The 12,969-nt window shown below is 37.9% G+C and overlaps 1 protein-coding gene across 3 annotated transcripts; it reads left to right on the forward strand.

The window, feature by feature from the left end:
• The first annotated feature begins 787 nt into the window (after positions 1 to 787).
• On the forward strand, positions 788 to 9,528 carry ZNF770 (zinc finger protein 770). Of its 3 annotated transcripts, none has more exons than XM_014891534.2 (2): positions 788 to 909; positions 5,562 to 9,528. In XM_014891534.2, the coding sequence occupies exon 2, from the start codon at positions 5,703 to 5,705 to the stop codon at positions 7,893 to 7,895; it is 2,193 nt and encodes a 730-aa protein (XP_014747020.2). In that variant the 5' UTR covers positions 788 to 909; positions 5,562 to 5,702; the 3' UTR covers positions 7,896 to 9,528. The 3 variants fall into 3 exon arrangements, with proteins under 3 accessions (XP_014747020.2, XP_014747013.2, XP_088023338.1); XM_014891527.2 differs by having other exon boundaries at positions 795 to 930; XM_088167212.1 differs by lacking the exon at positions 788 to 909 and adding an exon at positions 1,223 to 2,840.
• The last annotated feature ends 3,441 nt before the right edge of the window (positions 9,529 to 12,969 follow it).

Here is a 12,969-nt window from a genome sequence, read left to right on the forward strand (position 1 = left end):
CTTTGGTATTTTGTTGGTTCTGCCCTCTTCTGTTCCTCCTGCTAAGAGTCAGATCACAGCTTCATCCATTGTACCGAGATGGAGTCTCGGTAAAAGGACAGCTGAAAAAAAAATGAGTCAGCTGGCAGTCATGTTTTTCTAAGAAATTAATGCCGCACGTGCAAAATTATTTTATTATTTAGTTTCAGTCTGCATGAACAAAAGAAAATAAGTAAAGCTCTTAGGAAAATGCATCTGTATAAAAAGATAAACTTCTTACAAACTTTATCCCAGAGAATGACTTATTTTGTCTTCAGTGTTGCAATTTCACTCACAAGGATGGTCAAATAAATTACCTGATCTTTAAAAAGGTGAGGTTTGGTGAACTATCCTTTTTTAAAAAAAGAAAAAGGAAAGAACAGAAGACATCTACTGGTCTTCTGTAATTCCTGGGATATGGCAGATACCTTAAAAATAATAAATTTCTTAAAATAGAAAAAAAAAATCTGCAATCTGTCTTTATGTGCTTTTGATAAAGAATTTCAGATTTGACTAATAGAGTCCATATTGAAATGTAAATGCAAGTGGCTAAGTCAGAAGTCTAGTGACTAGAAACTCTCTGTCCCAATGCGGGCAACATAATCAGCCTCATCCATGTCCTCGTGTTTTATTAACAGACATTATAATATTTATATGGAACAACGTGCCACACCAACAAATAAATTAATCAGCAGGGTCGGGAGCATTTTCTGCCCGGGCATAAATGAAGCCTTCCCCGCCCCTCGTCCCGGCCCCGGCTGCGGCCCGGCGGGCGGGGCCGGATTGCGCGGGGGAACGGAAAGCAGCGGCCCGGGTTTCCCGCTGTCCCGGTGCCATCCGGGGGGAAGGGTTTAGGCGGCAGCAATCCCGGGAGAGATGAGGAAGGTGGAGGTGCGGTGGCTGCTTCTCCAGGTGGCTTCTTCTTCGCCCCCGGTCGCTGCCTTTCCCTGGGCCGAGCGCGGTCCCGGCGCGGCGCTGCCGAGCCCCGGGGCACCGCGGGGCCGGACCGGGCTGGGCCGGGCCGGGCCGGGCTGGGCTGGGCTGTGCCGGGGGGTCTCTGTGCGCGGCGGGGCCGGGCGGCCGCGGGCCCTGCAGGGACCGAGGAGAGCCGGCCCGGGGGCGGTGGTGGTGCCTATGTGTGTGCATATATCTGTGTGTATATATGTATGTGTGTGTGTGTGTGTGTGTGCGTGTGTGTGTGTGTGTGTGTGTGTGTGGTCTGGTCTGCTGGCTGTAAGGGCCGCCTCGCCACCTGCCTTTAGGTTTCTAACTGGATTTACATGTGTCCTGTTGCGGGAGTGTTGGTGTCAGACCCAGAGATCTCAGGCCCCTGAAGCAGAACGTACGTTTGTTCTTAAACCAGCCCTGCTTCACCATCATACATCTTTTACTTTGGTTGGCTTCAGGAAGTGTACCGGAAAGTTACAAGGAAAACAGGAGAGAATGAAGGGTGCTTCCTTTGCTTTAAGTAGCCATAATGTCTGGTGTTGATTTCTTTGTAACTAGCCAGTGAAGGTTCCATTTCTGGTGTTACTTGTTTTCCCGTTGTAGTAATCTAAACTTTTCTCTCGGGAGAGCTGGTGAGGAAATCCAGCGGCAATGTGTTTTTCTTGGTGCTCAGGTTCTTCTCTGTCTTTGGCATCTATATTTCATAAATCAGCAGCTAGACTTTCACTTTCTTGTTGTGTCATTAGTGTTACTGGAGGCACCCTATGTTTTTTCACACATCTATTATTATTTGTTTTCTTGTATAATTGTTTCTGGGAAATTATAAGCATTAGTATGCCTCAAGGATTTGAAGATATACTAATAATAACGCAGAAGAATCCTACCTGGCAAATTTTGAAATCTATTGAATTTTCAATTCCTAAATGACTTGTTTTGAATTACAATAAGAAGTCACCAAAAAATATGCAAGAATATATTCTTTTGTATAGGGTCAGCTATGTATAGGTATGGGAATTTGAGAAGTGTTTGTACAACCTTCTTTGGAGACCTCCAATGTAGGCAAAGCATCTCCTCACATAACTTATTTGTATGCTCATTAAAAAACACTTTGCAGCTTTAAGGACAATAATATACTTGAATTTTTCTACTGTAACTTGGAGCTATTTTCATTCACGACAATAAATGGTTTGGGGAACAGCTTATTTCTGTTTTCCTTAAAAGTGATTTTTCTGCTTTATTTCACAGGGGGTGCGTTATTTTTAAAAAATGTGTCTCCTCTTTTTTAGCCTAAATGTTCCCAGTTACTTCAATATTTTCTTGTATATTTTGCATTTAAGCTCAGATCATTCTTGATCCTCTTTGAATTCTTTCATTCCAATCAGTTCATGTTTGACTCAATTTGAATTGCAGTATTCAAAACTAGGTAGACTATTCCAGCTGAATTCTAAACAGTAGTAAGTGAGTAAGAGGGAAGATTTATATCCTCTCAAAGCTTTACATCTGTTCACTCATCCTAGTATGGATGGTAGCCTTTGGCATATTCACCTTCTGTTCCAGTTTATACTCTAGGTCTTTTCTGCTTTTCTGCACCAGGGATTATTGGATTGAAGATCTTGCTTTTCTTCTTATTTAAGTACCCTCTTCCTGATTGGTTGTTTGCTTTTTTTTTTGTTGGAGCTTTTTTTTTTTTTTTTTAACCCAAAACACCACAATACAAACTTTTCTGGTTAGTAACGACTGGATTCAAATTTGGAATTTTCTTCCATCATGTTTTCATTTTGTTGCAGCTTGCTGCCATCTGCAATATTAAGACAACAGTTAATCATTAAACAAAACTACTTAGGAGAGTCTTCTCTGAACTTTCACTGGCCTATGTAAGTCCTTAATTCTATTTTTCTGTATGACCTTGTAGCTAAGATGAAAAGTAGTGACAGTGTAATATTAAATTGGACTTTTGCCATAAACTAAATCCTGATCACATAGTGAGGTATGTTTTCTAAGTTGAATTAGGACAAGTCTGTGTACTTTCAAGGCTAGCAGGAAGCAATATTCCAAGCTTGTCTTTTGCTCTTTGATCTTCAGCAGCAGCATGTTTATTCCTTAGATGTCCAATGCACAGAGCACCCTGAAATAGATGCCTGTCCTTAGTAAATAGGATTTGAAAATACATTGGGGCCACACAGTAATGCCCATCTTGGCTCCTTTCTCCTTCCCTTGCATCCCCTTAGTTTAGCTTATCTGAGCCTTCAGTGTTTCACAGGGCAAGAAGATCACAGCAAGAAGCTCTGCTCTGCTTTTGACACCTTGTACTACAGAGCATTTTCCTTATTCACCAGATAGAATCTTAAAAAATTTATAAGCTAAATACAAAATCCCTTGTGTAACATGCCACAGCTGTCTCTTACTTTGGACTTTTTTCTTTGCATGTCACTGTAGTGTTTGAGCATTTTCCTGATGTGTAAATTAGATCTGTATGACAGTATGATAACTGAAATTCATCACTCTTTACAGTTCTTCCTCAGGAGGTTTTCTTTCCCTGCTAATGGAGGCTGCCTTGAGCTGCATAGAAACTCAGCACAGCAGAGAATCTTTTTGCCTTTTCTCAGCCTGCCTGTCTTTAGCTTCATGGTAGCACAAACTAGAAAGCATTTGGTGTTACATACTTACTGTCTCTAAACTGGCTTTCACATGATGTGACAACTGGGAGGAAATGGGGGTCTCCTAAAGTGTTGTGTTTTCTTGCATCTTCAAAAGAAGACTGAAACTGAGTAGCTGTTAAAGCAGTAGAGAAAGTCAACTTTTCCTTTCCAATTATCTTTTCCTGTAGAATTTTGTCTACCCTGAACTGTTTCAGTGAGATTAAGAAACTCTCCAGTGTAATGACAATCACATCTAATGCAGACATCCAAATGTTCCTTATTAAGGCTCATAGTTACATAGGAACATATCTGTTGGGGTGAAACAATTCTATCTCATGACCAGGTTTTGTTTCTATTAAGCTTAAGAAAAATCTTGATTCACCAGATATTTTTAGTCTTTGTGCATGTTTCTTGGATCTCATTGTAACTTGCTATAAAATACAATAGGCTTTTATTCGTTGTAATTACTTTGAATAGACATTTTGGATATTTATGAATTCTTAAAAAATAAGGATATTATCTCTTTGTGAAGTGACAGGCATTTTGGAGACACTGAAGAAATTAATTTTTTATTCTGCTGGTATGTTGAATGAATATGCAACTTGTAATAACTTTGAGATACACAAGACATTTCTACTAACTATAATTTGTGGTAGTTTGATACTACCACTCACAAGTGCTAAGTGTTAGGCTCTTGCAACTTAGGAATGAAGTGACCAACTGAAATTGGTCCAGAGATGATTAAAAGCACTTTTTTATTTTTTTTGTGTACCTAAACCAATACTTAAAAACCCCAGAATCTTCCTGGTTTTAAAACAAAAGGGAAGAAATCAGACTTTGAATACATAAAGCTGTGACAGAGAACACTGACAATAACTTTGTAGTAAAGAAATGCTCATCTGGGTGCAAGGAAAAGCTTCATGAGAAGGTGAAGCTTGGAATCAGGAGCCCTGCTGAGGTTAAGGAGCCTTCCTCACTGGAAGTTTTTGAAACCACTTTGGAGTCTGTCTAGGCATGGGTTGGCCTCACAGTGGAAGGCTAGGGCTAGCTGTTCCTATAAATATTTTAATAACTTTTCATGCACTCAGAAGCTTGCAAATTTTTTTTTCTTGTTTATAAGTCATTGAGCTGAGAAACAGTAGCTTGCCCAACTGTGTTCCATGCTGAAAATTAAAAGAAAATTAGAACTATTTTATTATTTTGGTTTAGACTAAAACAATAATTCTATGAATTATGATAACTACCTTGGTATTCATAATGACTTCCCAGTATATGTATGGTTAGGTATCACAACCCTGATATTCTAGTTTTATGGTGAGATAACAAACATAGCCTGTGTCTTTTCCATGTTCCGGGAGTTGTCTTTGTTATGGTTATAGTTTATGGTTAGTGTGTTGCTCTTGCTGACTGGCTCCAGCATTTGCCATTTTGAGAGAAATCAAGATTGATTCTACTGCTGGATACAGTTGGTAAGATGCAGAAACATGAATAGTAAATTTAACAATATATTGCAGCTAAGTGTTTTTCTCTTCACTAACGCTGCATTCATTTAATGTATTTCTGAAGTGCAAGAAATCTTAGTTCTTCTCTTTTTCTCTCGTCTTCATAAATATTATATTTGGGAGTTAGAATTACTGCTATAGAGAAGACATTCATTACAATAAGTTCTTATTTTTTTAAATGAATGTATTGTAGGTGAACTGTGTATTATTTGGAAGAATAGATGCATTTGTAGTGCAGATGACTTAAACTTGTTTTTTCTGAAAAGTTATCTAGTTTTTCTGTATCATATAATATAACTCGTGATTACTCTGTTATAAGGAAAGTATTTTAAGCTACATTAAATGAAGAGTGTGCTAATCTAGATACTTCTCGTATCTTACGTAGAAGACAAGAGACAAACTTAGGCAATTATGTATTAATATAGTCTAAATAATACTCTCTTTCTTATTTCAGGGACCAGTGGGATTTAAGAAGCTCTCTCTTTAGAAAATTTGCTGCTTCTACAGCTTTCCATCTTACTGTGCACTTGATGATTTCACTTGAAATACCTATCTGAAGAAATTAAGAGTAGGCGAGGTGTAAATACCTTTAAAAATGTTAAAAGTTCAACATTGTGTAACAGCTGCCAAGCTACCCAAGAAAAAGCCATATATTTGTGACTTGTGCTGTAAACAATTTGAAACTCCATCAAAATTAGCTAGGCATTATCTCATACATACTGGTCAAAAGCCATTTGAATGTCATATATGCAATAAAACATTTAGGCAGCTAGTCCACCTGGAGAGGCATCAGTTAACCCATAATCTGCCTTTTAAGTGTATTATTTGTTATAGAAACTTCAAAAATGTAATCACTTTCTTAAAGCATCAGAAGCTTCATGACGAAAATTATGAGAATGATACAAAGCAGGCAGAAAACTATGTGAATTCTGGGCAAGACGGGGTCACTCGTGGCGTATTTCATTGTTCTGTGTGCTGGAAGCCCTTTACAACTGAAGAGAGGTGGATGCTGCATCAGTGTCTCAAGTCAGATCATCTACATGGTGCCAGAAGGAGAAAGAAGAAAACTCACACTTGTGAATCATGTAACAAGACGTTTCCATCAAGATCCAAGCTAGAAAGACACTTCCTTATTCACACTGGCCAGAAACCTTTTAAGTGTTCTTCATGTGGCAAATCTTTCAGACAGTCAACACACTTGAAAATTCATCAGCTCACACACACAGAAGAAAGGCCTTTTCAGTGCTGTTTTTGTCAGAAGGGATTTAAAATACAGAGCAAACTCATGAAGCATAAACAGCTCCATGCCAGAAATAAGACTTTCTCCAATATTGTATGCAAAGCAAAGACTCTTAAACATCCCGGACCACAGAACGTGTTGGAAGGAAAAGGGGATAGTTTTGAGAATGCTGATACACACAAGTCACAGGAGAATGACCTACATGATGTGCACTCAATTTATATTGTACCTTTTCAGTGCCCAGCATGTGAGCAGTGTTTTGAAACAGAGCACGTTCTAAATTTGCACAAATGTTATTCAAAAGGCAGAAGAAGTTCAAATAATGGTACAGCAGCATGCAGACACACAGTCAGCAGGAAAAATAAGACCCTGATGAAACTGAAGCATACTGGAGGAAAGGCAACAAATTTTTCTCTGACTGACAGAAAAAAAACGAAATCAGGTCACTCTAGAAGTCTGGACCCGGTTACAGCTAGAGATCAGCACTGTGATCAGCATGTGTCCACTAAGCCTTCCAAGGACTGCCGGAGCAGGCGGGACGTGCACAAGCCACTCTGTAATCGGATGAAAAGAGCGTTTGCTGTGCCATTACCTTGGCAAGAGTACCCACAACCTCCCGACGTGGGCAGTAATTTAAAAGGTGTGCTTCCTGGTGAAAGCATGTTCAATGTCGATGGTTCACTGGATAATAAAGATGATGCTTTTTATGGTTCATCAAATGATAGTTTTTTTGATAATCCAGAAGGACTCCGCTGTGCTTTTTCATCTTCTGCTAAAAATACACATAACAGACACAAAGTGTGTAAATGTGACAGATGTGAAAAAATTTTTCCATCTTCATCCAAACTTCAAAGACATTATCTTATACACACGGGACAAAAGCCCTTTGGCTGTAATGTATGTGGGAAGACATTTAGACAGTCAGCTCACTTGAAAAGACATCAGCTCACCCATACTGAAAAGAGAGCCTGTAAAAGCCCTGTTTGCCAGGTAGAATTTGAAAACCTGAACAAACTTTTCAATCATCAGGGAGATCACACTGAACTTAAGTCTTCTCAGCCTGTGGGTTATTCAGGTTATTCTCAAACACCTTCACAGCCATCTGGCTTTCAAGAATTTGAGCTGATTCAGTCAAACCAAACAGCTGAAATCAAAGTTGAAATCGAGTCAGGGGATTTTGTTCTTGACACCAGCAATAGAAACCCACAGCCGTATTTGTGCAGTAAATTGTTGGAAACAGAGCAAAGCTGTTACAGCTATTGGCATGATTTTTCTGAAGGTACTGAAAAAAGTGAAGCTGTTAACAAATTATATCAATGCAGTATCTGCTTTAAAACTTTTAAATCTCCTTCTAAGCTGGAAAGACATCACCTAATGCATGCTGGACAGAAGCCATTTGAATGTTCAGTTTGTGGAAAAAAATTCAGACAGGCCCCACATTTGAAAAGACACCACCTTATTCACTTTAAAGAGAGCTTAAAGCTTAGTTCCACTGAGGAACAAGCAGAGAATGTATTAGTTTTATCAAAACGGGATAATGTCCTATGAAATAATTTTTAAATTTTTTGGTTGCATAATTATAAAGGATTTCTATTAGGCCAAACAATTAGCTGAAGGCGATTATGTTTTCTATTACAAAGATGACCTGGTGAAGTTAATTTACTGTCTTCAGAACTGTCTACTTGATATAATTTCTGAAATATTCATGTTGAGATTTTTTTAAAAATGCAACAAACGCACACACTCTTTGCATGCCCTTTGGCTAAAGTAATTCATACGTACCCATTCATATTGTATCGATAGTGTTGCAGCAATCTGCAATGTTCCATGAATAACATAATTATCACTGAACATAAAAAACTATATGGGAAAACGTAACACTTAAACTATCAGAAAAGTAAAGACAAAAAGGTTATTTTGAGAATATGAAGAAAAGGGTCCTTTTAGTTTCTTCTGGCTCCCCATATGTTCCAAGCAAAGGATTCTTGCTGTATTTATCCCATACTTTAAAAAAAAAATATTTTTAGATAGAAGAGGGTAGAAAAAGGGGAGAAAGTTTAATGAGAAGAATGTTGATGTGGCCTTATACAACATTCTGTTTCCTATAGGATAGAAAAAAAAATCTGTTTTTTACACTTAATGTGCTTGGAGAGCTATACATAAGGAATTAGATAATATCCTTTTTTATATAAAATACAAGGAGACAATGCTATAATATTAATATTTATAATCAATTTATCCATTTCACCACTTCATTAACCCCACTTCCTTGTAAATCCCTTGCCTTCTCTAGCATGTTTGGCCAATTTATACTTTACTGAACTATTTTTCTGTAAGAAACGAAGGCAAGAAATTATCATTAAGGTTACAAATGGGCTTACTATCTGTTCAGTCTCCTTTCCTTCTAGCATATGTAGTGAACCAGTAAAAGAAATGTTCTCTAAGATGTGATAATAACTCAGATGAGCAGTTTTGTCAGGAAGTCATGTTCTCATTACGTTAAATATAAGAGACTGAAAATTACTTTTAGCTAAAATTAAGTAATTCTGATTTTGTATTAATAGAATATGTAGTTATACTTTTGTCTGTTGTGCCAAGGGGGGCTGGCAAGAAGTGCACACACGGAGGAGCTTCATACATAATGAACACATATGAAGTTTGTTTCTTCTTTTTTGTCCTCTGGAAAAACTACCAAACTACCTTTTAAGATACTTTATTTGTTATGCAACTTTTGAATAGTTGAATCCTAAAGTTCTTATTCCTGTTTCTAAATTAACATATCTGTAAGATACATGACGTTGTTTTTAGTATTTAAACAGAACCATATTTATTTAAGTAAAATGGGTTTGATTTTTTTTTGTTGTTTTTGAAATGGCATGAACTTTGTGATACTTGGTGAATATGAAGGGTAAAAGGAGTTTTATTTTCATACATGTTATTATTTTCCATTTTCAGCGAGAATAAAACCAAGAAAAATACTCAGAAACAGTCTGTAGTTACTATGCTTTTGTATAACAGACAAATTCAGTATATGAATGATGATTATAGTTACATATTGAGATTTTTTCTCCCTTTGTGAATTGTTTCATATTGAAAGACAAAATGCTGTATAAAATGTTTTGAAAGCATATTGTAGAGCTCTTTTAAAATACTTGTAATAAACTATTTTATTTATATTGTACTTCAGAGCGTGCTTTATGTGTGAACCAGAGTTTTGAAACTACCTAACCTTCATTATGCAGAAAAGACTGTATATCAAAATAATTTTTTATGTTAGAACAATAGGTGTGGTTTTAGATATTTTTTGTTATAAAATATAAATATGTTTAAAGACAACGTCTTTCTTAAGGAGTTATAGTCATTTAAAAATGCTAAGAGTAATGTTTCGAGATCACAGAATTTTCATGTTTTGAAAATATCAAGTAAAATGAAGGAAAAGTAATAAAGAAAAGGTATTTTTGAGGGATGAATAGATATTTGTGAGAAGTGTTACTGTCTGATGAATTTGAAAAGTAATGAAATCTTTGGGCTTGGATTTCAGAGCCACAATTTCTATCTGGCTCTCCATCCCTTCATGAAAAGTTTTGTATCAGTAAAAATTCATGATTTTATGGGGATTATTCCATAAACTAGCTAGAAAGGGGTTAAATGGTTTCTAAGAGTCTGGAGAGAAAAAAACCTGAGGTTGAAGTCCTGTGTCTTTTGCAGTTAACAGTAAAATTCTTCAAGTATCTTTGAGAATTTGAGCAAGAAAACTTTTCTTTGTGTTCACAGTTACACTTCTTGTTGTTCATTAGCATGTCAGTCATCTTTATAATGCTTCAAGGCAAGTTCAAGCCATCAATCTTTTAAGTATCTTTGGTGCCAGAAACATTGCCTGTGGTCTTATTAGAATGAACTGATGGCTAATACTAATAATCTGATAGTACTGAAGTGGTGGATTTTTTGAGACTGTGCAGAACCAAAGCATATTCTACAGAGGAAAACAGTGGGTCCTCCTGTGTTAACAATGAGTTCCTGCTGAGGAGATCTCCAACAGCATGGGTTTAGCACCGAAGTTGTTCTGTGTGGAATAGAAAAAGGGCCAAATATTTTGAAACAAACAGGAAAAAAAAGGTAAAAGGGATTATTTGAAGACAAATTATACAACTGCAGTACTAACTGATCACATGATCCATTTTCTGTCTAGATGTGGCTATGGATACCTTTAAAATGTTCATGCTGCATGCACTATCTTTGCAGTGTGTCACAAATGACTGTTTCAGGTTGCTCAAAGAATCACTGGCAAAGGTATCAAAAGCAGGTTTAATGTAAACGTAAAGCACAACAAAGTTTGTTGGCAACATTCACTCTACTACTTATTAGATGGTTAAAGCACACAGACAAAAATCAGACTAAAACTTAAAATAATCTATAAAATCAATCTCAATTGATCTGTGTGGAGACTGGTGATGGAAAAAGGCTAAGGATGGGAAAGAGTAAGGATAAAAGAAATAAGGGGCACCCTCTAATAGAGTCACAATGTTCAGAGGGGGAGCCCCTTGCCAAACTTAGCCCCAGATTTGACCAACAGTTTAGGCCTAAAGTAACAGCACTTAAAAGCATTTAATTTAAACAGCTTCCCAAAGATTCCTATATAAATTCCCTGTAGAATTTATATAGCACAACAGTAACTCACGTGCCCAACTCACAAATTAAACATACTTCAGAATCCAAGAGAGCACCATTCATAGTGTATTTGCCTTGGCAGATTCACCCTTGCACACACAGAGAACTAAAGGAGTATGTCCAGGGTATATTCCTGTGAAAAGCTTCCTTCAAGTTCAGTGAAGTTCTCATGTCAAATGCCATTGCATCTTCTCAATGGGCAAAGGGCTGAGCCTTTTGAGTGGGGATAGCAGTGTTCAGTGCAGTCCTCAGAGTACAGAAAGCTTGAGAGTTCACCAGCTGAGAGCCATCCCACTCTAGGGCAAGTGGTGGTTGAAGCCCACTGTGGTTCCAAGGAGAGCTCCTAGGGTCTTACTTAGGACTGCTGTTTATAGGGTTGCTAGAGAGTTGCCTTTAGTCACAGTAACTTTCCATCCTCCATGAAATTCGGTTCAGTAACTTTCTTTGAGAGTTTGGTAAAAAAACTTGTTCCACTTGTGTTGTTATGCAGGCAAGAAAAATAAATTTCCAAGGCTATTTGTTAAAAAACAAAAACAGCAGCTTGTGAGATAACATAAGTTCCTGGGAAGAGACAGTGTTTCTGATAAGCTCAAGAGGAGCTCAGCCCCAGTGCTGTTTGTAAAGGTCAAGGCCCAAGGAGCAGTTCTGAGATCATAGTGTGGTCTGAGGTGTGTGTGCATGGCAGCTGTACCCCCACACAGAAACTGTTTAATCATTGAAACTGCTTTTCACTCTGTGCTGGGTTTCTCACTCAGCTGTGGTCTGCTCTCACACACCCAGAGCCAACAAGAAAATTAGTGAGGCAAGTGGGAGATAGACACAAAAGAAACTTAATTGAAGTTAACGACACCTTAGGCTTCAAACCAAGATGCTGGATCTAATGTTTAGTTTTCCTGGCTGCCTCCTACTATAAATGTAATACTCCAAAAGTCATAATTGCTCAATAGTAGCCCATTTGAGTAACACCTAAGTAGAGTTGGATGACTCTTAAATCAATAAAGACTATGGATTTGGTCCATCTAATGGCCCCTTGTAATGATGTTGAAAATGCCCAGACCTCCTAAATAACTGAAGTGGTAATGGTTCATATTCGTAGCACAAGGTTTTGTGGATTTTTAAAGTGCAAGTTTTAACTTAATAGCCTGGTTTTATGGTCTGATGGCTGTGGATGAGATGTGTCTGAGAGGCAGTTATCACAAGGAAAATTGAAATTACAGAAGTGACTTCTCTATGCTCTCTTATAATGTTCTTTCTCCAGGTTAAGCAAATAAGTTGTATTTCTACATATAATGACTAGTTCTGTCAAGCAGCTTTTAAACAGCTTTTTTAAAGCATCTGTTAGAAAAGTGAATCTTTTCTAACAGAAAGTCCACACAAGTGAAGGAGAAATCAGTCTTATGACAACAAAATCACTCACAAATGTACTCATATCTCCTTGTTCAGAAACTATTGTTCTAAGATGAAAGTGTCATTTTATGTCTATGCTGAGTTATCATGGGTCTCTGAACGCTGTTTTACTTCTGTTCTCTGCCATTCCAGTTCCTGACTGCTCCCAGGATATCCTTATGTGTGACTTGACATGTTTGGATATGTGGCTGAAATTTTTCCTCTTGGCTGGAATCCTTCCAGTGTCCCTGGTGCCGATCTGTATGGCTCTGTTAAATCCCATCTGTGAGTTCTAGCCCAAGAGTCATGGGTTGTTGCACGTGTGCTGCCCTGGCACATAAAATAGTGCCTGAGGATGTGAGTGCAGGAAGATGTGAGAAGCTCACTGGTGATGATGTAGACCACAGCCTGCCATTGTCCACTCAAAGTCATCTGGGTGTGTAGGGTCGCAGGAGCACATGGATATGGTGACTGTCCAGCTTTGCCTGTGGCACTGGAACGTGCCTTGCTGACATAGTGAAGAAGGGGAAACAGAATTCCATGGCCACTGCCATTTAAAAAAGTAAAA

Source organism: Sturnus vulgaris, chromosome 6 (genome assembly GCF_052056855.1).
Source record: "Sturnus vulgaris isolate bStuVul1 chromosome 6, bStuVul1.hap1, whole genome shotgun sequence".
Lineage (NCBI taxonomy): Eukaryota > Metazoa > Chordata > Aves > Passeriformes > Sturnidae > Sturnus > Sturnus vulgaris.

What these genes read in the sequence shown, in the direction of transcription:
- ZNF770 (XM_014891534.2), top strand. Translation starts at nt 5,703, where the DNA reads ATGTTAAAAGTTCAACATTGTGTAACAGCTGCCAAGCTACCCAAGAAA.